Below are 24,151 nucleotides of genomic sequence, written 5' to 3'. Positions count from 1 at the left end.
CTCTTGTGCTCTCTCTGTGAGGGGAATTTGATAATAGCCCTTCAATAAATCCAGCTTTGTTATATACTGGGACCTTCCCACCTCATCGATCAAGTCTTCTATCCGTGGCAGGGGGTAGGCGTCTGGGACTGTCACAGCGTTGACCCTGCGGTAGTCGGTGCAGAGACGCAGCTGTCCATCTTCCTTGGGGACGAGTAGACAAGGTGACGCCCAAGGAGACTGGCTGGGTTTCGCCAGCCCCTGCTCGAGTAGATAGTCCACCTCTTGCCTCATCTGGTCACGTTTCCTGGGGCTTATGCGATATGGAGGGTGACGAAGAGGAGAGGTGCCGGGGAGGAGCTTGACGTCATGAGAGGTGAGGTTACACAGGTTTGGATGATCATTGAACACATTAAACTGGTGAAGGATGGATAAGATGTCTTTTGATTGAGAGGATGAGAGATGGGACAGGTAATTAGATGGGTTACATAATATGGATGAATTATTTGTCCCTTCTGCATGAGTGGTGGTGGTTTCTAACGAAATAGAACATACAGGTCTCTCTGGTGAGCCAGGTGCAAGGCCAGCTCTAGTTTTATATAATTTAAGTAAGTTAATGTGTATTTTCTGGGTACTTTTCCGGCGGTTAGGAGTGTCTATAATGTAATTTTGTTCACTGATCTTCTCATTGACTGTATAGGGACCATGGTATTTAGTTTGCAGGGGTGATCCTGGGACTGGAATAAAGACAAGGACTTTATCACCTGGTTTGAACTCTCTAACTTTGGCTCTAGTGTCAAAGTGTTTCTTCATGTCTCCTTGAGTTTGTTTGAGGTTGTCACGGGCAAAGGAGCGAACTTTGGTTAGTGTGTCTTTAAGTTTAACTAAATACTGGGTGACAGTGACAAGTTTGCTTGAGGTGTTATTAAGCAATTGGTCCTTGATGACTTTAAGGGGACCTCTTACCTTATGGCCATACAGTAACTCAAAGGGGGAGACTCCAAGGACCTGTTAAGGGTCTCTCTTATGGCAAACAGGACGTAAAGTAGAGCCTCGTCCCAGTCCTGGTCCTGATCGTGACAAAATTTACGAAGAAGAGCCTTCAGTGTTTGGTGATATCTTTCTAAAGCTCCCTGTGACTGTGGATGGTACGCCGTAGATAAAGTTTGTGTGATGCCAAGCTCGGTGAGAACTGCCGTGAAGAGATCGCTCGTGAAATTAGTGCCACGGTCACTCTGAATCTCCCTGGGGATGCCAAAAGTGGTAAACAAGTGTGTAAGTTTGGATACAACAGTTTTGGCAGAGATGTTTTTGATAGGGAAACCTTCTGGGTAACGGGTGGTAGGGCACATGACAGTGAGGATGTATTGGTTACCTTTCTTTGTTTTGGGTAATGGGCCCACGATGTCAATGATGATTTTTGAGAATGGTTCTTCAGGCACCTGGATGGGCTGAAGAGGATAAGGAGGGATATTCTGGTTGGGTTTCCCATTACCTGGCAAGTGTGGCAAGAATTAACAAATGAGGCAACATCCTTCCTAAGACCGGGCCAATAAAACTCATTAAGTAGCTTCTCACAAGTTTTCCTGATCCCATGATGGCCGGCTAGGTTCCCATGAGCGATCTCCATCACTGGCTCTCTTAAGGTGACGGGTAATACTACTTGATGGAGCTCAGCCCAAGTGGCATCATCTAAAAGTTGAGGTGGTTTATACAATCTCATAAGAATTTTATCCTGGTAATAGAAAGAAGGTGAGGAAGTGATCTGGTCTTTAGGTATAGCTTGGGTATGAAATCGAGACAGGGTGGTATCGTCTTTTTGAGCCTCAGCAAGTAAGTGGTCAGTGAATACCTTACCAACCCCAACGTGAGGCGTAGGATGGAGGGTGGTTGGTAAGGGCTGAGGTGGCTCTGGAGCAGCGGCAACAGACTGTGCTCGAGCGACTGCACATTCAGGAAAAATGTTAGGCTGCTCCTTTTCCATGTCAGCTGTAGGGTTGTAATGCAATGGGGAGACATTAGTTATGATAGGTGGAACGACTAGTCCCCCAGCCAGATCATTAGCCAACAGGAAATTAGCATTAGGGATAGGAAGAGAATTATCCTCACTGACAGCAATGGTAACTGCTCCCACAACCAACGGACAGTTTAAGTGCACCCTAGCCAGAGGTATGGGAAAGGTTTGATGAAAATCTTTAAGGAGTACCTTCTCCCCCGTGTACTGCTGCTCAATCCCTGGAAGAGCGGATTTTAAAATGATAGATTGGGCAGAGGCAGTATCCCGCATAATCTGGAGAGGGTGCCCTTCAGAGTCCGTGTTGAGAGCCACAGTACCTTGAGACCTGAAGGGTTGAAAAGGGTCAGTGGGAGGAAGTACTGAAGGAGTGTTGAGAGAGGCGACTGGTTTAGAGAATGTAGAGGTCTTTGCTACTTTACACCTAGGATCAGGACAATTCTTTATGAGATGGCCCACCTTTTTACAAAAACTGCAAGAGAGAAAAGACTTGGCACTACCACTACTCTCTGCGGGTTTTACATCCTTGCTATAGCTTGCACCTGACTTACCCACAGGCTGAAGTTTCTTGTCTCCTGAGGGCATAGAGCGATGTATTAGTGAAAAGACATCCGCCAATTTGGCGGCTTTTAAGAGTTCAGTCTCATCCTTATAAGTGATGTGCAACATGATTGAGTATGGTATCTTCCTTTTGAATTCCTCTAGAGCTACAAGGTTTACCAGATCGTCATATGTGGTTACAGCTGCCGACTTAAGCCAGTGTCTCAAAGCTCGGAGTTTCTCTGATGCAAACTCCAAGTATGTTTGACCAGATGTCTTGTTCATGTTGCGGAAGGTTTGTCGATATCTCTCTGTGGTGACTGCATAAGCTGCTAAAATAGCGCTTTTTACTACCTCGTAATCTGAGTTGTCTTCGATATTGTCTAGGACTGCCAAGGCCTTACCGTTGAGTTTGGGCTTGACTAGCCATGTCCAGTCCTCCTTAGGTAGATCGAAGTGAATGGCAGAGGATTCGAATTCCCGAAAGAATGCTTCTGGATCGTAATCCGAGAATTGAGGCATAAGAGGAAGAAATTTGGTTATCTGCAACCTATTAGGGGTTCGAGTCCCCCCGTCTGAGGACTGCAGCTGAAGCACGCTGAGTTGATGTTCACGTTCACGTGCTTTCTCTTCCCTTTCACGTGTTTTACTTTCTTCATTTCGTTCGTGTTCAAGTGCTCTTGCTTCTTTTTCATATTCTAGCTTCATCTGGAGTGCCTGCATTTTCACCCTCTCTATCTCTAGGGCAGCGTTTCTCAACCGGGGGCCCGTGGCCCCCCAAGGGGGCCACGGGCCTTCGACCGGGGGGCCACGAGCGGACACCGAAAAATGCAATTCAGAATGCAGAAGCTTGGAGTGTATAATTAAGGTGACGAGACTCCGGTCATAGGGGAAGAGGTTTTTTTTAAACAATTTGCCTGATTCCGGCCAGAAGAAAAACCTGCTCTTCAATCCAGCTACGAAGTGGCATACCGAATTGTGAAGTGCAAGAAGCCGCACACTATTGCTGAGGAACTTATCAAGCCATGTACAGAGAAAATGGTGGAACTGATGATCGGACCAGAGGCAAAAAAGAAAATCCAGCAAGTTTCGCTCTCTAATGACACGATCCGCCGACGGATTGATGACATGGCCGCTGATGTGTGCCGTCAAGTTTGCTGTGAAATCAAGCAAAGCACGCTCCAGGCTAGCCTTCAACTTGATGAGTCTACCGACACCGCTCTGGAGAGCCAGTTGATCGCCTTCGCTCGCTACGAGAAAGAAGGAAAGATGAAGGAAGAGTTCTTATTCTGCAATACCCTGCCAACCACAACGACAGCAAAAGATGTCAAAGCCATCGTGGACTCTTTTTTTGAAGTGAATGGACTCAGCTGGCAGAATTTCAAGCACATTTGTACTGATGGTGCCCCAGCGATGATTGGCGTTAAAGGAGGGTTCGTCACGCTTGTGAAGAATGAATGGCCCCACGTGACGTCTTCCCACTGTTCACTACACCGATATGCTCTTGCGTCAAAAACTCTACCGCCGCGTTTGTTGGAAGTCATGGACGTTGCGGTCAAAGTGATCAACTTCATTCGTGCGAAGGCCAAAAATCATCAGCTCTTCCAACTTCTGGCCAACGAAATGGGAGCGCAACATGTGGGACTTCTGTTTTACACCAAAGTTCGTTGGCTATCGAGGGGGAAATGCCTCTCTCGGTTGTATGAACTCCGGTTGGAGACAGAAATTTTCCTGCGAGAGAACGAAAACAACCTCCATGTCCACTTCGACAATGAAGAGTTCGTCATGATGCTCGCCTACCTGGCCGATATATTCGGCCGACTCAACGAAATGAACCAGTCTTTGCAAGGCCATGATGTGACAGTCAGTGACGTTCAAGACAAGCTTGCCGGACTGTCTGCTCGAATGGGAGTCTGGCAGGCACGAATCGAGGCCGGATCCACAGCCTCGTTTCCTTTCTTGGACGAGCATCTGCAGACGCAGAGGATTGAACTTCCCATCGGCATCAAAGATTGCATCATTGGACATCTCGACATTCTCTCCGCTGAGTTCAAATCTTATTTCGACGATGCTCCATTGGATGTTCCATGGCACAGAGACCCATTCAACACCGAAATTGAACCTACTGAAGACGAAGCAGAGGAGCTCGCAGAGTTGAAGGTCTCAAAAGCAATGAAGCTGGCCTTCAGTAACAGAGAAGACCTCTCCAGCTTCTGGTTGTCTGTTCAGGATGCATATCCACTACTCAGCAAGAAGGCATCCGAAATGCACGTTCAATTCGCCACAATATACCTTTGCGAATCTGGATTTTCTGACCTGGCGACCATTAAAACGAAGTCCAGAAACCGTCTTGATGTTGGGAACGATATTCGCCTTGCTGTGTCCAAGACGGAGCCAGACATAAGAGGCCTCGTCACACGAGCCCAACAGCAAGTGTCTCATTGATTATATTGTTCAGCAAAATTTTTTACTTTGATTTATAATTTTAGTGACTGAATAAACAACATAAAACAAAATCTGCATTTTTTTTTATTGAAGGGCAGGGGGCCACGAGTGTTAGCCACTCGGTGAGGGGGGCCATGGGCTATCAAAGGTTGAGAAACGCTGCTCTAGGGCGATTGCGGGGTTTGCAGAACCCAAAGAGGTAGGGCTTTCCATGAGGTGGTCAGCCTCCTCCTCAGGGTCACCCAGATGAGCTAGAATTAGGGACATCAACTCGGGTTTTCTTGTTTGGCTAGTGAAGGGAATATTATAGTTTGTAGCAATATATTTAATGATTCCTCGCGGGTCATTCATAGCATGTACTTCGGCTGGGGGTTTTCCTAGACGTGCGTGAGGCGTGCGGTTATAGCTCTCGAGTACCTTCTGCAAGATGGAAATATACTCGAGTTTATTGTGAGCTGTCATATACCTATATATTCGACCTTTCAGAGTTCTGATAAATCGCTCAGCAAGGCTGCTTTTTATCTCTTGGGAGTAAACGCTGTACATTTTTATGTCTTTACTTTGCAAATAGGTTTGAAGTGGACGATTATAGAACTCTTTGCCTCGGTCAACACAGAGCCTAGAGACCCCACTGAAAGCAGCGTCTTCTTCTAGCAATGTCTTCATTGCCATTACCATAGATTTTGCATCTTTACGTTTAAGAGGCAGGGCTTTGGCGTACCTTGAAAATGCATCAACGCAGACTAAGATGTAATTATGACCTCCATTAAAGGAGCCGTCGTTCGCTATATTTGATCTCAGTGATAGGACCTCGGGGGTAGTTATGCAGACGTCAGCCAGCAGATAGCCGTAAGGTTTTCCCGCAACAGCTCGCTTGTAGATACTGAGAAATGCCTTGGCTCTGTCATGACCATACAACTGACGACCTAGAAGTTCAATTTGACCAAGATCTCTTTGTTTAAGCAAAACGAAATGAGTGCAATTGAGGGATATGCTTCGCGCATACTTTCCCTGCATAAATAAGTTCTGAGAAATGAGTATGGAGCTAAGGCCAATATGCCTGCCTTTAATAAAAACATTGGCGACGCTTTCATCATTGGCAGCGCGTAAAAAGTTATCGTCATATACTACTAACATAGATTTATTTTTCTGACAGAGATCAATTTCCTGTTCTGGGTCTATAATGTCCTTAATAAGTATTACTTTATTTTGCACCTCTGCCAAGTCTTGAATGGGATGATGTGTTGCACCGCAAATAAGAACTCGATAGAATTTGTCACAATATTTCCTCACAAGTCGCGTCACTAGCTGTGTTTTCCCAGATCCTGACGCACCGGCCACAAATATCCTCCCTCCTCGCTCGCGGGGAAATAAATCGATAAGGTCTTCCCCATAACACTCTTCCATGGCAAAAGTCTCGCCATGAGTGAGCGTTTTTTTGCTGGCCCACTGATTTTAAAAGAGAGGGTGGGTAGGTGTAATGTGCAAGACGATCGTGGCCGAGCGGTTTTCTTCAAAGTATATTTTTCGTCCATACTGATCCGTCACCACTACCGCCACTGAATCTATAGCGTTCTTCGCCAACTTTTTATACAGAGGTCTTTGCACTGAGTAACAATTGTTACTCCCACCGTAAGGGAGAGTGGCTAAAATGTTCACAGTTTGGCTAGCAAATCGCGTGGGCTGGATTATGTCGCAATAGAGGTGGAGATAGTCCACGTCGGCGTGGGGGTCTGGCGGGAAATCGGCATTTACCTGGCGAAGCGAGTAATGTGACTCCTCATCCGTGACGAATATATCATAGTAATGATTAGGAATAAATCCAAGAATAGCCCCCAATCTGGGCTTAAATAACAAACTTATTTTGCAATAATTTAGATTACCGCAGCCATCTATAGAGCGTTTGTGGTAGCATACAAAATTTTTGGTCCAACTCAGTATTCCGCCTTCTCCATCAAAATAATCCTTGTAATTTGTAAACCCAAACACTCCATTTAAAATAGCTTGCCAGTATGTATTAAGGTCAGCCACAATTGCGCTTATTTGCTTGCTCGTTATATTTTTCGAGGGAGACAGCGAGTACCGCAACTGTTTTCCTGAGGCGTCATTGAGCGTTTCTGTGTAAACTTCCACTATGGCTTCTTTGTCTTCTCGATGGAGGGTGTATACTTCTCTAGGAATAAAAATACCGTGTAAGGCAACCTGATAATCTCGGTCGGGGTGTAAATTTAACGGTATGATTTCATTTTTAAATGAACCTGGCACGTTGTCCAGTCCTCCTTAGGTAGATCGAAGTATTAAGGTCAGCCACAATTGCGCTTATTTGCTTGCTCGTTATATTTTTCGAGGGAGACAGCGAGTACCGCAACTGTTTTCCTGAGGCGTCATTGAGCGTTTCTGTGTAAACTTCCACTATGGCTTCTTTGTCTTCTCGATGGAGGGTGTATACTTCTCTAGGAATAAAAATACCGTGTAAGGCAACCTGATAATCTCGGTCGGGGTGTAAATTTAACGGTATGATTTCATTTTTAAATGAACCTGGCACGTTGTCGGGATAAAGATCGCGGCATCCTAGGCTTCTAAGGTATATTATATGTTCGTCCGCGCTCGTCATGTTTGCGATAAAGACTGAGCTTGTTATGGTTTAGGCTTTAGCTTTTAAGTAACAGATCAATGATTGCTTTTAGCGCGAGCTCTGTCGCCGTTACAGCCACTCGCGTGAGCTCCTTCGTCTGAAACCCAGCCCGGTGGGGGAGGGAATCTCCATGCCATTCTCGGGGGTGGGGAGGGTGAGGATAAAGGCGACCGTGGAGATGATGTTGACGCATAGCCTGGATTAAGAAAGAACAAATAAAATAGACTAGATTAAGGTAATATAATAACTTGTCATACCATTTTTTTTCCACTATATTTCAATAAAAATGTATAAAATCTACTTTTCCGTCTCTTTCAATTAGGATTTATTTTAGGGGAGAGAAAAAAAAAGGGGTAGGATGGGTGGGTTTCCATTGTATTTCTTTGAGCCTGTACGGTGTGAGTTTGTAATATGTCTTTTTTTTTATGGCGATTGTGTGTTTTTGTTTTTAGGCTTAGCATGTATTTAGTCTGGATTAAGAAAGAACAAATTAGCCTGGATTAAGAAAGAACAAATAAAATAGACTAGATTAAGGTAATATAATAACTTGTCATACCATTTTTTTCCACTATATTTCAATAAAAATGTAAAAAATCTACTTTTCCCATTCCTACCCCCTCACTGAAAAGACAATCGATATAACTCCAGTCAATATGAAAATCACCAGTAACACACACACACACACACACACACACACACACACACACACACACACACACACACACACACACACACACACACGCATATGCTGGCAAACTGAAAAATCAATAGCGGGTAGAGGGAGAGGGAGGGGTAATGGTACCCTCAGACTGACCATCAAGTCACCGCTCGCGAGGGGTGGGGAATAGAGGGGGACACGCACACACATGCTGGCAAACTGGAAAAAAATCAATAGCGGGAGGGGAAGAGGGAGAGGGAGGGGGAAAGGTAGCCACAGGCCTCCGCCCAACAAGTCACCGCTCGCGCTAACCGATCCCCGGCAGGAGGGTGACGCCCCGACACGGTGCGAAAGGACACCCCTAACCGATCCCCCGGCAGGAGGGCGACGCCCCGGCACGGCGCGAAAGGAGGCCCCTGGCCGATCCCCCGGCACTGGGGCGAAAGGACGCCCCGGCACGGTGCGAAAGGACGCCCCTAACCGATCCCCCGGCAGGAGGGTGACGCCCCGGCACAGTGCGAAAGGACGCCCCTAGCCGATCCCCCGGCACTGGGGCGAAGGGACGCCCCGGCACGGTGCGAAAGGACGCCCCTAACCGATCCCCCGGCACTGGGGCGAAAGGACGCCCCTAACCGATCCCCCGGCAGGAGGGCGATGCCCCGGCACGGCGCGAAAGGACGCCCCTAACCGATCCCCGGCACTGGGGCGAAAGGACGCCCCGGCACGGTGCGAAAGGACGCCCCTAACCGATCCCCCGGCACTGGGGCGAAAGGACGCCCCTAACCGATCCCCCGGCAGGAGGGTGACGCCCCGGTACGGTGCGAATGGAGGCCCCTAGCCGATCCCCCGGCACTGGGGCGAAAGGACGCCCCTAACCGATCCCCCGGCACTGGGGCGAAAGGACGCCCCTAACCGATCCCCCGAACAAGTCACCGCTCGCGCTAACCGATCCCCGGCAGGAGGGCGACGCCCCGGCACGGCGCGAAAGGACGCCCCTAACCAATCCCCGGCAGGAGGGTGACGCTCAGGCCTCCGGGGGGTAGGGGGAGACACGATGGCGTGGAAGGTGGTGGGGTTTGGGGTGGGGGTGGGGGTGGGGTGGGGGGGGGGGGAATGGTCACTTTGGGTAGCTTTTCACCACTACCCGGGTGGGTAGTGGGGAGGTCCCCTCGGCGGCTGGCTGGCTGGCTGGCTGGCTGCCCCGGCCGGCAAATTCAACGTATAAAATTTTTCGACGTCATTTTTGGTGCTAATTCTTGATCATGCTTGCGAATTTTTTGGTCCCGTCACTGTCGCCAATACCTACTACTACTCCCTTCTGCCTCAGTCAGCGCTTTTCCGTGATCTGTCTGAGCGCAAACACTGCAGCTCCCGTCATAAAGCCAAGCCTCCCATCCTATTGATGCTTCTCATATTCTTCTGTCCATTATTCTTTACCAGACCTTCACTGTGTGGGATAGTGGCTTTATCATATGTAATCAACGAGCTTCTGCTTCCCACTTCATCATAGACAGGGACGATAACACTATCTTGACTTTTTAATTAATGTTTCCTAGGTCGTCAATCTTCTAAATCAAATTCCACATGACAAGTCTGTTTCCTCCCTGCTAGTCTCCCCTGCTCCCGAGGCTCGAATATTATTATATTCCTTATATATACCTCTAATAAAATTGTGCCTATCTGAATAGAAACTCTCTCTCTCTCTCTCTCTCTCTCTCTCTCTGCCCAATTTCAAAAGAGCTAACTTCGTAGAAATCCGACAAAAATTAACAGAAATACAACTATCAGATGATGGCAATGTAGAGGAAGCCTGGCTAAGCTTTAAAAATCATTTACTCACTCAGCAGAACACATTCGTTCCTTTGTATGAGAAGCGAAGTAACACTAATAAAAGCCCACCTTAGTTTAATAGCGAAATTAAGCACGCACACTCTCTCTCTCTCTCTCTCTCTCTCTCTCTCTCTCTCTCTCTCACACACACACACACACACACACACACATACAGACAGTGCCACACTATCTGTTAATATCACTGTTTCCAGGTTAACGTACTATTATCTTTAAAAAAAATATTGATCCCGATGCGTGTGTGTGTGTGTGTGTGTGTGTGTGTGTGTGTGTTTCAATCAGTGTGGGCATACCCCGCGAGGTGCATCGCCTCGCCCACCCATCGATGCCAAGCCCTGAGGGTCCTCCGGGCAAGTCTCCATGCAGGTCCCCTATCTAAGTACCTCTCGGCAAGATCCACTGACTTGCCTAAAACACGAACTCTGTGGGCGTCCCCTTGGCCTCCTCCACTCGAGGTTATCTTTTACAGAAACAACCCGATGAGCTCATGCCACATGCCTGTATGCCCGTATAACCGGAGTTGGCGTTGACGGCCTATGTGGGTAATTTACGTATGTGAAATCAGTCTCACAGAGTAGTCACCGGCTTAACACAATTATTCCAGCGATATCCCATGATTCTGCGTAGACACCTATTACCAAAGTCATCAATCTGCCTCTCCAAGTCACCATTTAGTGTCCATGTCTCACACCCATAGAGTAAGACAGGGAGCACAAGGGACTTGAAGATCCGGACCTTTGTCCTCCTGTACAGGTATCGATAGCGCCATGTACTCGTGCTGAGCGAGTCCATAAGCGAATGTGACAACAGCAGATTCACATCTCTGTTATCTGTTGCAGGAAAGATACCACACAGAATCACTCTTGATTGATTAGCGAGCCACACCTCTAAAGCAGTTCTTCATAAAACTCAGTAGGCGGTGGCTGAGTGGTTAGCGTGCGGGCCCCGCATTCACCGCGCCATGGATAACGTCGGTTCGAATCCCCACGATACCACCTGGGATTTTTCAGTCACTGCCGAGTAGCCTAAGATTACCCACATGCTGTCCTGAAGACCACCCATCAACCCGGACTCTAGAAGAAACCGTCCAGTGAATCAAGAATGAGTTCCGGGGGGCAGCATGAGCCAAACATAATTGGCGGCACTATAAAATTTGCCTGCCCCATGACGGGCTTGGGCCGACCACCAGTCCCCTGAAGAAAGCCTTCCGGCGCTACAGGCAGAGATGTTAAAAAAAAATTTGGGGCTTAGAAAAGAACTGTAATGCATATTCGACATGATAATCTTCCAGGCAAGGCCAAGAAAAGTGCATGGAACAAAACAAAGACTTTCACTGACTCAACAAAACCTGTCCATGCTGTCCATAGAGGCCTGGTGTGACTGTTTGGACAAATATGGACTGACCCAAAAGTTCCTCAAGATTCTGAAAACTCTTCCATACCGACATTGAGGCGGCTGAGTATATATTAGGCGGCAATGTGTTCAGTTCGTGACGAGTCTAAGCTAGCTCCCCTAAGTCTAAGACATCGTTAGTGCTATTCCAAGACCTTTAACATGCGGACAACATTGCTTCAACTTTACCTTAGCTATTTGTTGTTCTTGGTGCTCTGACTCCCGTTGTGTCTGCGTCTGCCTACACTTACACTAATGAAGAAAACGAGCGCAAGCCGAGTGTGAGTGTTAGAAGGGGGGGGAGCTGGCGGGCGTGACGGGGAGAGGTCTTAGGGAGGGGAGGGGGTAGGAGCAGTTGCAAGATAAGGCGAGGAGAGGAGGAGAAAGTGGAGTGGATGGTGATAGAGCTGTTCACCCTCTCTTTTAGACTGGTCGATAGATGGGTACCTGGGGAAACCTGGGGAAGGTAAGCTGTGGTAACCCGGATGTCACGCCTCCCCTCTGTCTTTACCCACCACTGGCTAAAGCCTCGTTCACACTGTGCCGACTTGTTATAGTAGGATATCAATGTATTATTATTATTTAATACCACCACGAATTAGGCATACAATTGTCAATGGAAAAACCCACGACAGATAGATCACGCCACCTTATAGGAATGTCGTCCGTCAGTGTTTACCGTCTCAGTTTTGTATACTTCGCACTCCGATGGTGCGTGGAGGTCACCTTGACATACGTGACCAATTGTAACAATTATTTTCCAACCTGTAACTCGCCACTCCTTCACGAGAGTCCGACTGACACACAACGACAGTCGCTCTCGCTCCGTCGCTTCTTGTACATAAAGGCTACGAATATAATTCGCCTTAAGGAAGCTGAAGTCTTAATCAACACCCTTTAAACGCCCCCCGACAAGCCCGTTACAGACTCCTGGCCACGACAACCCAGCGACTCGGGGTATACGAGGTCTTGGGTGTGAAATCTTGATGTGGAAGGGTCGCATAAGGTCGGAAAGACTATGTGCGACCCTTTCATGTGAACATTTCACACCCAAGACCTCGTGTTCCCGGAGTCGCTGGGTTGTCGTGGCCCAGAGTCGGCACAGTGTGAATGGGCTTAAGTGCTAATGCAGCGGAGATGAGCACCGAGGCCATGCGCAGTTATTGCGCATGCCCCCGACTTTACCTCACTCTTTCACTTTGGCTGTCCATCAAGTTGACAAGTCTGCCTCCTACGTCATCGTGAATGCTTCTGACTGCAGGGAAAAAATGGACAACTTCCTCAACGACGAAACCAAGTTCGCCAAAATAGCTAAAGACCCACAGAAAGTTTGGAGAAGAAAATAAACAAATTCATCTCTCTCTCTCTCTCTCTCTCTCTCTCTCTCTCTCTCTCTCTCTCTCTCTCTCTCTCTCTCTCTCACACACACACACACACACTGCATACATTAAGGTGCACAAGTGCTTGAATAATGTAATTTATTCGAAGCAACGACTCTCAGCCACGTCTCTCCACCCCGCCCGTGTAAATAGACGCCGTGCTTCGCAACAAACCTGCAACCGTGATCCCGCAAGTACCACCACCTTTATTACCAAGTCTCTAGATAACTTTCTTTCGGGCGTGCTTTGTTCTTTCTTTAACCTGTAAAACAATTTTCTCTCATTGACTGATTGTTTAATTTCGCTATTAAACCACGGTGGGCTTTTATTAGTGTTAATTCGCTTCTCGCACAAGGGGACAAATGTGTTCTGCTGAGTGAGTAAGTGATTTTTAAAGCTTAGCCAGGCTTCATCTACGTTGCCGTCATCTGATAGTTGTATTTCTGTTAGTTTTTGTCGGATTTCTACGAAGTTAGCTCTTTTGAAATTGGGCACCTTTACTTTATTTTCAGTCACTGATGATTGAGCTCTAATGTCGACGCGCACTAATTTATGATCGCAAGAACCGAGGTGTTCTCCTACCGTGACATTACTGACCAGGTTATCTTGGGTCGTTATAACAAGGTCGAGTATATTATTTTGTCGAGTTGGTTCAGAAACCATTTGGCTGAGATAATTTTCTTCTAGAAACTCGATCATTCTATGTGACTCGCCTTCTGTACCTGACAGTGTCGCCCAGTCGATATGGGGGAGGTTAAAGTCTCCTAATATTAGTGACTCGTTGCTATTAAGTGACTGCCTTAAGACGCTGTACATTTCAAGGTCGTCATCGAGTGATTGCTCGGGAGGTCTGTAGGTGACAGATATATTTAAATTGACTTTTGCAATGTTTACTCGCACGCACCAATGTTCAACGTTACTGTTTCTTTGTGTTTTGTCAGTGGGTTGCAAATAGCTTTTGACAAAAAGGGCGACGCCACCGTCTCTACGGTTTACACGATCTTTGTTGAAGAGTCTGTAGCCATCTATGTTGCATTCGGAACTTAAATCAATATACGTATGGAGTATGCATCTCATGTGTGGGGGGGCTCCACTCACACAGCTCTTCTGGACAGAGTGGAGGCAAAGGCTCTTCGTCTCATCAGCTCTCCTCCTCATACTGATAGTCTTCTACCTCTTAAATTCCGCCGCAATGTTGCCTCTCTTTCTATCTTATATCGATATTTCCACGCTGACTGCTCTTCTGAACTTGCTAACTGCATGCCTCCCCCCCTCCCGCGGCCCCACTGCACTCGACTTTCTACTCATGCTCATCCCTATACTGTCCAAACCCCTTATGCAAGAGTTAACCAGCATCTTCACTCTTTCATCCCTCACGCTGGTAAACTCTGGAACAATCTTCCTTCATCTGTATTTCCTCCTGCCTACGACTTGAACTCTTTCAAGAGGAGGGTATCAGGACACCTCTCCTCCCGAAACTGACTTATCTTTCGGCCACCTCTTTGGATTCTTTTTAGGAGCAGCGAGTAGCGGGCTTTTTTTTTTATTAATGTTTACTTTTTTGTGCCCTTGAGCTGTCTCCTTTGCTGTAAAAAAATAAAAAAATAAAATATGTGGTGTCGATAAATGTTTCGGTTATAGCAATTATATCAAAATTTTCTGTTAGAGCAAGACATCTCAGTTCATCAAATTTGTTTCTTAGGCTACGCGCATTGAAACTAAGGATTTTTAAGTTATCTAGAGGCTTGGTAATAGAGGTGGTGGTACTTGCGGGGTCACGGTTACCGGTTTGTTGCGATGCACGGCGTCTATTTACAAGGGCGGGGTGGAGGGTCGTTTTTTGATCGGATGGCACGTACTGCGTCGTTGAGGAGCCTTCCGAATCTGGCTGCCCCGATGGGAGACAGGTGTAATCCGTCCCTGTGGAAGAGCTCACTTTGTCCACAGAAATTGTCCCAGGCGTTGAAGAACTCCACGTCAAGCTCCCTACAAAGAGTCTGTAAGCGGTTGTTTAGGCTGAAGGCCTTACTGAAGAAGTCCCTCTCCGCCCAAGTCCGTGGTAGAACTCCTGAAATCATAATGTTAGGGGATTTAGACTTATACTGCTGGATGAGCCTACGGTACTTGTCCAGGAGTTCCTCAGACCGGTTCGTGGTGATGTCGTTCGTACCTGTGTGAATAACAAACAGTGAATCATTAGTAGCCTGGGGGGAGATGTCCTTAAGAGCTGCAGTTATATCGTCGATCCCAGCACCAGGATAGCAATAGTTCCGTCTTCGACGAAGAACTCTGCCGCAGAACTCAACGACCTGCTGGCGAATCATGGAGTCACCCACCAGGAAGGTGCTCTCCTGCTCGTCCTCCTCCTCGAGAATGGCAAACCTGTTGAAGCAATGGACTGGATAAATCGCTTGTCTGGCTGGTTTGGCTCCTCCATTCACGACGGTGAAGCCATCATGGGCGGTGCCACTAGCACCCTCCCGCTGCGTGGTGTTGTCCGCTGGTGTCGACGGTACCGCTGAGGGCACGAGGGCGGTTGGAGAAGGGTTTGGCACCACAGCAACGTTAGCCTGGATGAATTCCTGCAAGGAGGCAACAGTGCGAGAAAGCTCTATTATTTTATTCTGACCTGCTTCCATCTTCTCTTCTTGCTCCTGCAGTCTTGTCTCGAGATGCTTCCTGGTGAGAGAAAGCTCTGTTATTTTATGCTGACCTGCTTCCATCTTCTCTTCTTGCTCCTGCAGTCTTGTCTCGAGATGCTGCCTGGTGAGAGAAAGCTCTGTTATTTTATTCTGACCTGCTTCCATCTTCTCTTCTTGCTCCTGCAGTCTTGTCTCGAGATGCTGCCTGGAGAGACACAGTCGACAGACAACAGAACGCCCTGTAAAAAAGTGAGCTGAAAAGCTACAGTTACAAGTACTGCACTTCTTAGGCGCCATCTTAGCTGAAAGTGATTAATGATTGCCTGAAATGAAAGAGATAAAAACACAGAGTGAAGGGGATTAGGAAAGGTGGTGAGGTGAGTGAGAGGGGGGTTAGGAAAGGAGGTAAAGTGGGAGAGAGGAGTAGTAGGAAGGGATGTGAGGTGAGTGAGATCAAGGAGGGTTAGGAAAGAGGTGAGGTGAGGTGGGTGAAGGGGTGGGTAAATAGGATGTGAGGTAAGGTGAGCGAGGGGGGGGAGGGCTTAGAAATATGTGGAGGTGAGGGAGGAGTACGAAGGGCTAATCATCTAGGGGATTTGTAGTGAGGAGAAGCAGAAGGGAGGTGAGGTGAGCGAGGGTCGGGGGGCTTAGGTGAGGTGAGGGAAAAGGGGGTAGGAAGGGTTAATCCTCTAGGGGATTTAAAGAGGGTGTAGTGAGGAGGAGCAGATTGAATCCTCAGGGAATTCCAAGGGTGAGGTGTCGACACACCCAATCACGCGTGAAAACACTCGGGAACACAACAACACACTCGAAACACACGAAACACTCAGAAACTCAAGCACAAGCACGATTAAACACCCTCAAGTCACTCGCAAAAACACTGGAAACACAACAGCACACTCGAAACACTCTGAAACCTACGTAGAACACTCGGAAACAGCCAAATCACACGCAAAAACACCGGAAACACAACACACTCGAAACACTCTGAAACCCACGCAGAACACTCGGAAACAGCCAAATCACACGCAAAAACACCGGAAACACAACACACTCGAAACACTCTGAAACCCACGCAGAACACTCTGAAACAGCCAAATCACTCGCAAAAACACCAGAAACACAACAACACACTTGAAACACTGAAACCCACGTAGAACACTCGGAAACAGCCAAATCACACGCAAAAACACCGGAAACACAAATCACAGTGGCAACCACAGGCAGACACTCGCAGAAACCACAAACGAACACACACTAAACACGTGTCGGGAAATCACAGGCAACACACAAGGTCCACAAGCAAGAACACACAAACACACGTGAAAGCTAACGCAAACCCAAATAGCACAACAAAAACACAGGGTTGACAAGGCGTGCAGCGCGGGTAAGCTAGGCTGTGGTGCGCAGCGGGGAGGACACGTCCGTCTCTCAGGAGAGGTCAGGAGTGAGAGAAATGAGCTAAGCATGTTAGGGGAGAGCCGGTATGATTCGGACAGTGGGATGGTCCGGCCATCGCACTTATTGTAAAGTGTATGGGACTGAGTGCCGCGAGATTTTGTGTGAATGTGCAAAACTTTGTTGCCTTGGCCCACAAAGGGACAACCACGCCCTCAGAGCTGTTATTTTCGATGCAATTCCTATTTTATGTTTTTCTGCATCTCGTATGTAATATTTTCAGGGTGTATCATAAGCTCTCGCTTCAAAAACGTGCCAATTAGCGAGATGTAAATTATTTCGGTGACGCAGCGATGCACGGCGAAGGTATTGCCGTATAACATAATCACCCAGCTCTCGTGCTGGAAAAAGAGTGTGACCACACATTTGCTTTTTTATAGTCGTGATGATTCGGACGGTTGATTTTTTCATGATTTTTATAAAACTTATATGAATTTAAACATTATAGTAGCATCTTCCATTTAGTGTAACCCGTTTCTGGGTCGTGATCTGTAGAGTCCCTCATAGAGTCCCGACAACCTAAGATTTGGACGCATTATTGGCCCTGTGTTTTCGCCGCGCTTTTCAAACACTAGCACACGGTCTCGCGGCGAAGACAGGGCCAATAATGGCGTCCAAATCTTAGGCTGTCGGGACTCTATCTATCAAGGGACTCTACAGATCATGACCCAGAAACGGGTTACGCTAAATGGAAAAGGCTATTAGTGTTGCAACGGTTATATAAAGGTTAATTTGGTTGATTTATATTCAGATATTATGCTTGTGAGAAGAGAAGGAAGCCATAATACCAAAAATTTTGAGATGTTTCTTGTAGTTCTCCTTTTATTTATTTCCCCCCTAAATATTGAGAGGATACTTTGTCCTTATATAAATGTTTTGTAGAAGATATAATCTTGTTTATTAGCCAATCAAACTTAAGTTATATTAATATTATGACGAGTATCATGAGTGTCCGTACCATCCCACCTCCCAGGCCGAACCATCACCACGGGTGGGGATGGTTCGGACGATTGAGAAACTTGTCTTTCACCACCTACATCTGAAAACTGGAAATAGCTACGAGTGTCATATTAGCAGCCTAAAGAGCCAAAGGATGGAGGAACATTTTGAGATCAACAAAATTACACTATTACTTAAACTTCTTTTTCTAAAAATATTTTTCTAAAAAGTGTCCGAATCATACCGGCTCTTCCCTACACATTATAATGCAATTTGGCATTTAATTAAATAATTCAGCAATGGAATAAAAACTTCTATTTTCATGTCAGAATCTTTATTGTAGACTTTCCTGTTTACATGTTATTTGTGGAATAGTTACCATCTATGTGTCTACATCACAACTTGTGAAGTTGATGCACAGAGTGATAGGCTAATAACATGGAATACGATTTGTAAGTGAGTGCCAGGTTAAATAAGAGTAACAGTGAGACTTTGACATTTTTACCAAATTAGCACCAAAATGTTATAGAGTGATGCCCATACTGAAGAATTCAGCCAAGTTTACAGTTGTTGACACTTACAGAGGGGAACCTGTCATGCAGGCCAGGGATTGAAAGTTGTGCGCCCGGCACCGTCTCGTTGCAGACTGACTCGGTCCCACTCCCAGGTAACGGACCCAGCCTTTGAAGGCAGCGTGACGTCATTGCGTGAATCCGATGAGATTTTTGCGGGAAGTGGCCAGACTTGTTATAATTAGACTTTGGTTTTACCATTCTCGGTCCTGGACCCACACTATCTCGTAGCAGTTGGAGCGGTGCTGCCCGTCCACTACTTTGTGACCACAGAATGGATTGACGGCGCTGTGCGAAATCTTGAAGCCGAAACAGTCCAGAAGTTGAAAGTATTTCCAGAAGACTTTGTAACTTCGTCTAAGCTCTGAAAAATATATATGATCATGAATATCCATTACAAGTTAAAAAAAAAATGTTAAGCCTACAGTTTGACGTTCTAGTCAGTCCAACTGAATAAGAGAAAAAAAAGACGTAGCATTGTCTTCAGGAATTTATCAGTTAAATGACGAGTAAGAGGAGAAACAACTTGAGATCAGCCAGTAAAAGACGCAGCAATCTGTAGCCTCCGTCTGGCAGAGGAGGCCGGCCCTTCCCACACAGAAACACTACCTATAAGATTGGGGTCCATGTGAATCTCCATCGCTATCATCTTGACTTTCTTCAGCAGGTTGGGAGTCTTCCCAAAAACATCCCCAAAGAAAGCGACTTCGGATCCCTCCACATCAATCTTGAGGATGTCAATGATGCTGTTGAGGTGGCCGAGCCCCGCGAGGATGTTGGCGTAGCGGTCCACCTGCGGGTGCAGCGATGGTTGTCACGGGCCTGGCAATATCTCTCTCTCCTGTAGGTATGTATGTATGTATATTAAATGTAGCCGTAATACAGTAAAATGCATCAGGTCGTGCGTGATTGGCTGCTGGGCTGATGGGAGGAGGAACATTGAGAACAGGAGATGGGGAAGTCAATTACGGTGTTAAAAATTACTGGCGGCGGAGACGCGGAGTAGGCTACGGCGTTGGGCCCCGGTTTAACAGCCTTACCTTCTTCTTGGCCTGCGGGTCGGTGTTGGTGAGGGCGCCGATGCCCAGGTTGAAGAAGCTGATTCTGGCGGTGCGGTTGTGATTCTCCTTTTTGATGGTTGGGTCGAAGGCAAACACCTGCAGGAAGTCGGCCGTATGATTAAGCGATTATGGACAAGTCGGGGCTACACAACAGACACAAGGCACAAGAGAATTAACACATGGGGCCAGGCGGCCTACACATGGTAGCTCCCGAACACGTGATTTGCAGTCACTTTCTTGTCTATAAATATCTCAAGTCTTAAATTGAACATTTTGATCGCGTTTCGTTAGTTAAACATCTGCTTAATATGTTCCATTTATTCACACCCCAGTACTGTAATTGGCCCCCTCCTTCCTGAAGCTTATTTTTCCAGTTTGTACCCACCGCTGCGGGTCCCAACTTCTCCGTGTGAGGACCCATCAACGCCACCTTTCTATCTACAGACCCGTTTCAATCTTTTAACGCTTCATAATTCCAAAACAAGAGCGAATTCTCATCATCTGCTCTGAAATTTCTTAATGGACTCTTTCATGAAATGTTTGGAGTTAACACTTGTCCTTCCTGAGTAGTGATCGGCGTACCTACTATCTGTATCAGTCTGTTGCTTTAACTATCGCACTCTCGGAATGTAATGGCACTCTTGGCAAACTTCTGTAGAGTGATTGGCAGCTACGGGTGAACGGCGTATGTGCTGTTTGTATACGTTTGTTTGTTTTGACTATCGCACTCTCGGAATGTAAAGGCACTCTTGGCTAACTTCTGTAGAGTGATTGGCAGCTACGGGTGACCGGCGTATGTTCTACTCGCATCAGCGTTAAGTCGTCTCACACTCGGGAATATCACCGCTCGTAGCAAATTACTGCAAAATTACAGGAAATGAATCTCGGGCGTGAATCTCAGATGGCATGTGGCATTAAGGTGCCTTCCGTCTGGTGTACTCTTCCTGCAACTGTGGCTGCCTAGGAGGGGAGCAACTGGACCTTTCTGGAACTGAATTTATTTTTTCATCTTTTTGTCTTTTTATAAGATGATATTATTGAATGCGCTTTTCCTCCTTTTTTTAATATCACTTTTGAGTTGTCTACCGTCCAAAAATCCCAGTACCAGTTTTTATTCCCTGGGGATTGGGATGGCGACCATCTTCCTTTTCTATTTTTTTTTTATCAGAAATAATCAATCAAAAAACTTACCGTGCAGCCCAGCTTCCTATCGACTTCGTCCTCGAATGACCAGTCTCCCCCAATGCCGAAGGAAAAGACCAGACATTTCAAGGGAATCACTTTGAATTTCTTGTCCACACAAACCCATTTCTCGCCGTCGGTGTAGCGACTCTTGCCTAGCAAACGGCCTCCCAGCATCAGCTGTTGAAGACAGAAGTATGGCATGACTCGGGACTACATTGGGATCTTTTGCTATTAACTCCTTCCTCTATTTTCCAGAGCAACTTCGTACAACCTAACCCCACCGTGTGAAGTCCTAACCTCACTAAACAACGTGACCAAACCCCTCCAAGAAAAGTAACCCACCTTCACTAAGTAACATAAGCTCACTACATAATGTAACCAAACCCCAAGTGAAGGAACTGAATCTCACCCAGATACAGTAACCAAACTCCCCCAAGTAAGAGTAATGTAACCCCCAAGTAAAGTAACCTAACTCCATCATGTTGCATAACCAAGTTTACCAAGCACAGTAACCTCAGAGCTCCAAGTAAAGAAACCTTAAACCCACCAAGTAAACTACCCCGACTCTGCCAATAAACTGACCTACCTTCGTCAAGTAGGGTAACCTGCTATCACGTTAAATAGTTGTCAAAATGCAGCCATGCAGCGTCTGCTGCTGTTATTGTCGTTCTGTATTGCTCGTGTTGTTCCGCCGTCCTCGTTGCTCGTGTCGGTGCAGTTGCCTCATTGTCAAGGCCACGCGTCCGCAGACTCACCTGTGTGTCGCAGCGGACCAGCGGCGTTTGGATGTAGTCGAAAAGCTGGCTGAGGTTGGTCATCTCCCGCAGCGCACACTTCTTCTCCCCTTGAAGGAAAGGGGAGTCACAGTCATGTTCGAGAGTTGCATTGGTAGTCTTTTAAGAATCACTAGTCCACTTTGGAAGCTGAATTCATCTAACTTAACCCATTTCTGCGAGTCCCATCTTTACTATGTTCAGTAGTTAATCGGTATATCCATCGCTAATTGCTTTTACCCAGTTTAAAACATGTCCAAATATATGTGTCATTCTTCAACACACACACACACACACACACACACACACACACACACACACATATATACACACACACACACACACACACACACACACACACACACACACACACATATACACACACATAAACACACACACACACACACACACACACACACATATACACACACACACACACACACACACACACACACATATATACACACACACATATATACACACACACACACACACACACACACACATATATACACACACACACACACACATATATACACACACATATATACACACACACACACACACACACACACACACACACACACACACACACACACACACACACACACACACACACACACACACACACACACACGGCTGTCAGGGCCGGTGCTGTCTTGGGGTCGGATTATTGTATTAATAAAGACTAGTAAGGGTACTCGCAGGGGGTCGCCTCATGCGATTACTTATCTGAGCAAATTACTTGCAAGACCTCGCTTAGGAGGAGGAATTACACTTTGTTATTTTTACTATTAGAGGCCGAACTATAGCCTGTGTGATGAACATTTGTGTTGTAGAAGTTATTCTGTATTAGTCATGTTAACAAGCGTATAAATTCTAGGTTTGTTTAACTAGTTCGCTGTATTTAAAAGGAATATGGGCCGACTAGTCAAGCCGCTACACGCCACCCTCCACCCAAATGTGCTTAAGGGTCTCGCACACCTCTAGAGTCCAAATTTCACTCAATTTTGATCATTTTCACTTTTATGCTTTATGTGTTCCCTTAGGGTAAGAGAGTTATGTAGTAACAGGAAAATCCATTTATTGGTCCCCATACCCATTCCACGCCCCTCCACCCCCCCTCCCCCATATCAAAATTTTGCATATTTGCTTTATTGTAATATACAAATACTTAAATACATCCCAAATATATATTGTATTCATCCACTGGGAAACCCACAGCGTGGAGCTTGGTACAAAAATAGTGGATCAAGTGTCTTATCAATGTGTGTGCGTGGGTGAGATTCAGTTCCTTCACTTGGCGGGGTTTGGTTACATTATGTAGTCCCAAGGGATGTAGACATCTTCAATGCAGACTCTCTACTCCTACTGAACGCCTATCTGATGTTTATTTGTTTCCCATTTCTTCTTATGAACGTCCAAACTTGAGGGGGAACGAAAATAAAGAGAGTACCTTATGGTTTTTGATGTTTTAACTTTTGATATCTAATATCTGAAAACATGCTTTTTCTCCTGTCTTGGCAAACTACACATACATTTTCTGCATGATTCCTTTCAAACTTGCCACTCTTGCAAATTGATTACATAGTCACCTTTATACAGAAGGAAAAAGAGATATGATGGTATATGTCGCTTGTGAAACATTTTTTTCATGGTGGCTTGATGGAGATGTATTTCAAGCTTGCATTTCTCACGTTTCTAGCATTCATAAAGGGATTATATTCTTTATTTTTATTGAAAAATAGTGTAGAAAGGCACATACGGAAGCATTTTGCGATATCATAATTTCTAATGATTTTGTTTGACTAGGGCAAGAAAGTCGGGGAAAAAATCGGGAAAAATACTATTTATTGTCCAATAAACTTGAAACTTGGTCAAACTATGTAAAATGTCACGGGTAAAACGATGGTAAAGAGATATTAGTGCTTAAACAGACCTGGGCCATTATGGAGGCCAAGGGTGTGCGGCACCCTTAAGCCTCAACATCTCTCATCAGTGTGCTTATCGTAAGACGTCACATGACCCGCAGACTGGCTTTGCTCTCAGTTCGTCTCTTCGCTGCTTGAGGCCCCTCGCATGTGTCTCCGTGGCAACGATGACGGTTTACCCTTTGTTTAATAATATTTATAACAGTTTCGGTGTGTCTACCGCTTGTGTAAAGCACTTATATTTTAAGACTAGAAGTCGAACTAACCACACCTTCAAAAACAATACCCACCTAACATCAAATTAGGCTGTAGATGCTAGAAAGCAAAACAGCCTTGAGCGAAATATTCAGGAGACGAAACCTCTCAGTGCCTTCGGGACTGGACATCCGGCGTTCACGAGGTAGATACGGGTCCTCACACATTCTCCATACCGTGATCGTATTTGCCGTAAGTCCCGTAACTTATAATGGCAACTAATGAAGAGGAGGAAAGAGGGAGGAAGGGAAGGGCGGAGAAAACTAGGAGCGCCCTTACCCCAGTCCTCGTCCCACGTGGCGATGTCTGCCTCCCGGTAGAAGGCCCCGTCCCTTGATGCTCCTGGGGCCGGGGGCGAGGCGCTCCTGCTGCTGCTGGTGTCGATGCATCTCGCCACGAGCACGGAAGCAAACTTCTCATCAAGTGAATACCTGTCAGGCGAAAA

The 24,151-nt window shown here is 46.4% G+C and overlaps 1 protein-coding gene across 3 annotated transcripts in view; it reads right to left on the bottom strand.

The window, feature by feature from the left end:
• LOC126980777 (uncharacterized) overlaps positions 1-24,151 on the bottom strand; it is a 62,751-nt gene that overhangs the window by 38,034 nt on the left and 566 nt on the right. For 2 of the 3 annotated variants that reach the window (XM_050831060.1, XM_050831059.1), the window contains exons 2-4: positions 23,986-24,137; positions 21,503-21,591; positions 20,754-20,924 (exon numbers count right to left, since the gene is read on the bottom strand). In XM_050831060.1, coding sequence (XP_050687017.1) covers positions 20,754-20,924; positions 21,503-21,591; positions 23,986-24,137 — 412 coding nt within the window. Of the gene's footprint in view, positions 1-18,520; positions 18,866-19,110; positions 19,295-19,541; positions 19,659-20,753; positions 20,925-21,502; positions 21,592-23,985; positions 24,138-24,151 lie in introns of all 3 variants that reach the window. The other variant, XR_007733603.1, reaches the window with a different exon arrangement.

The sequence above is a fragment of the Eriocheir sinensis genome, chromosome 45, assembly GCF_024679095.1.
Source record: "Eriocheir sinensis breed Jianghai 21 chromosome 45, ASM2467909v1, whole genome shotgun sequence".
In the NCBI taxonomy this organism is placed as follows: Eukaryota; Metazoa; Arthropoda; class Malacostraca; order Decapoda; family Varunidae; genus Eriocheir; species Eriocheir sinensis.
This window is presented reverse-complemented; position numbering and strand designations above follow the sequence as displayed.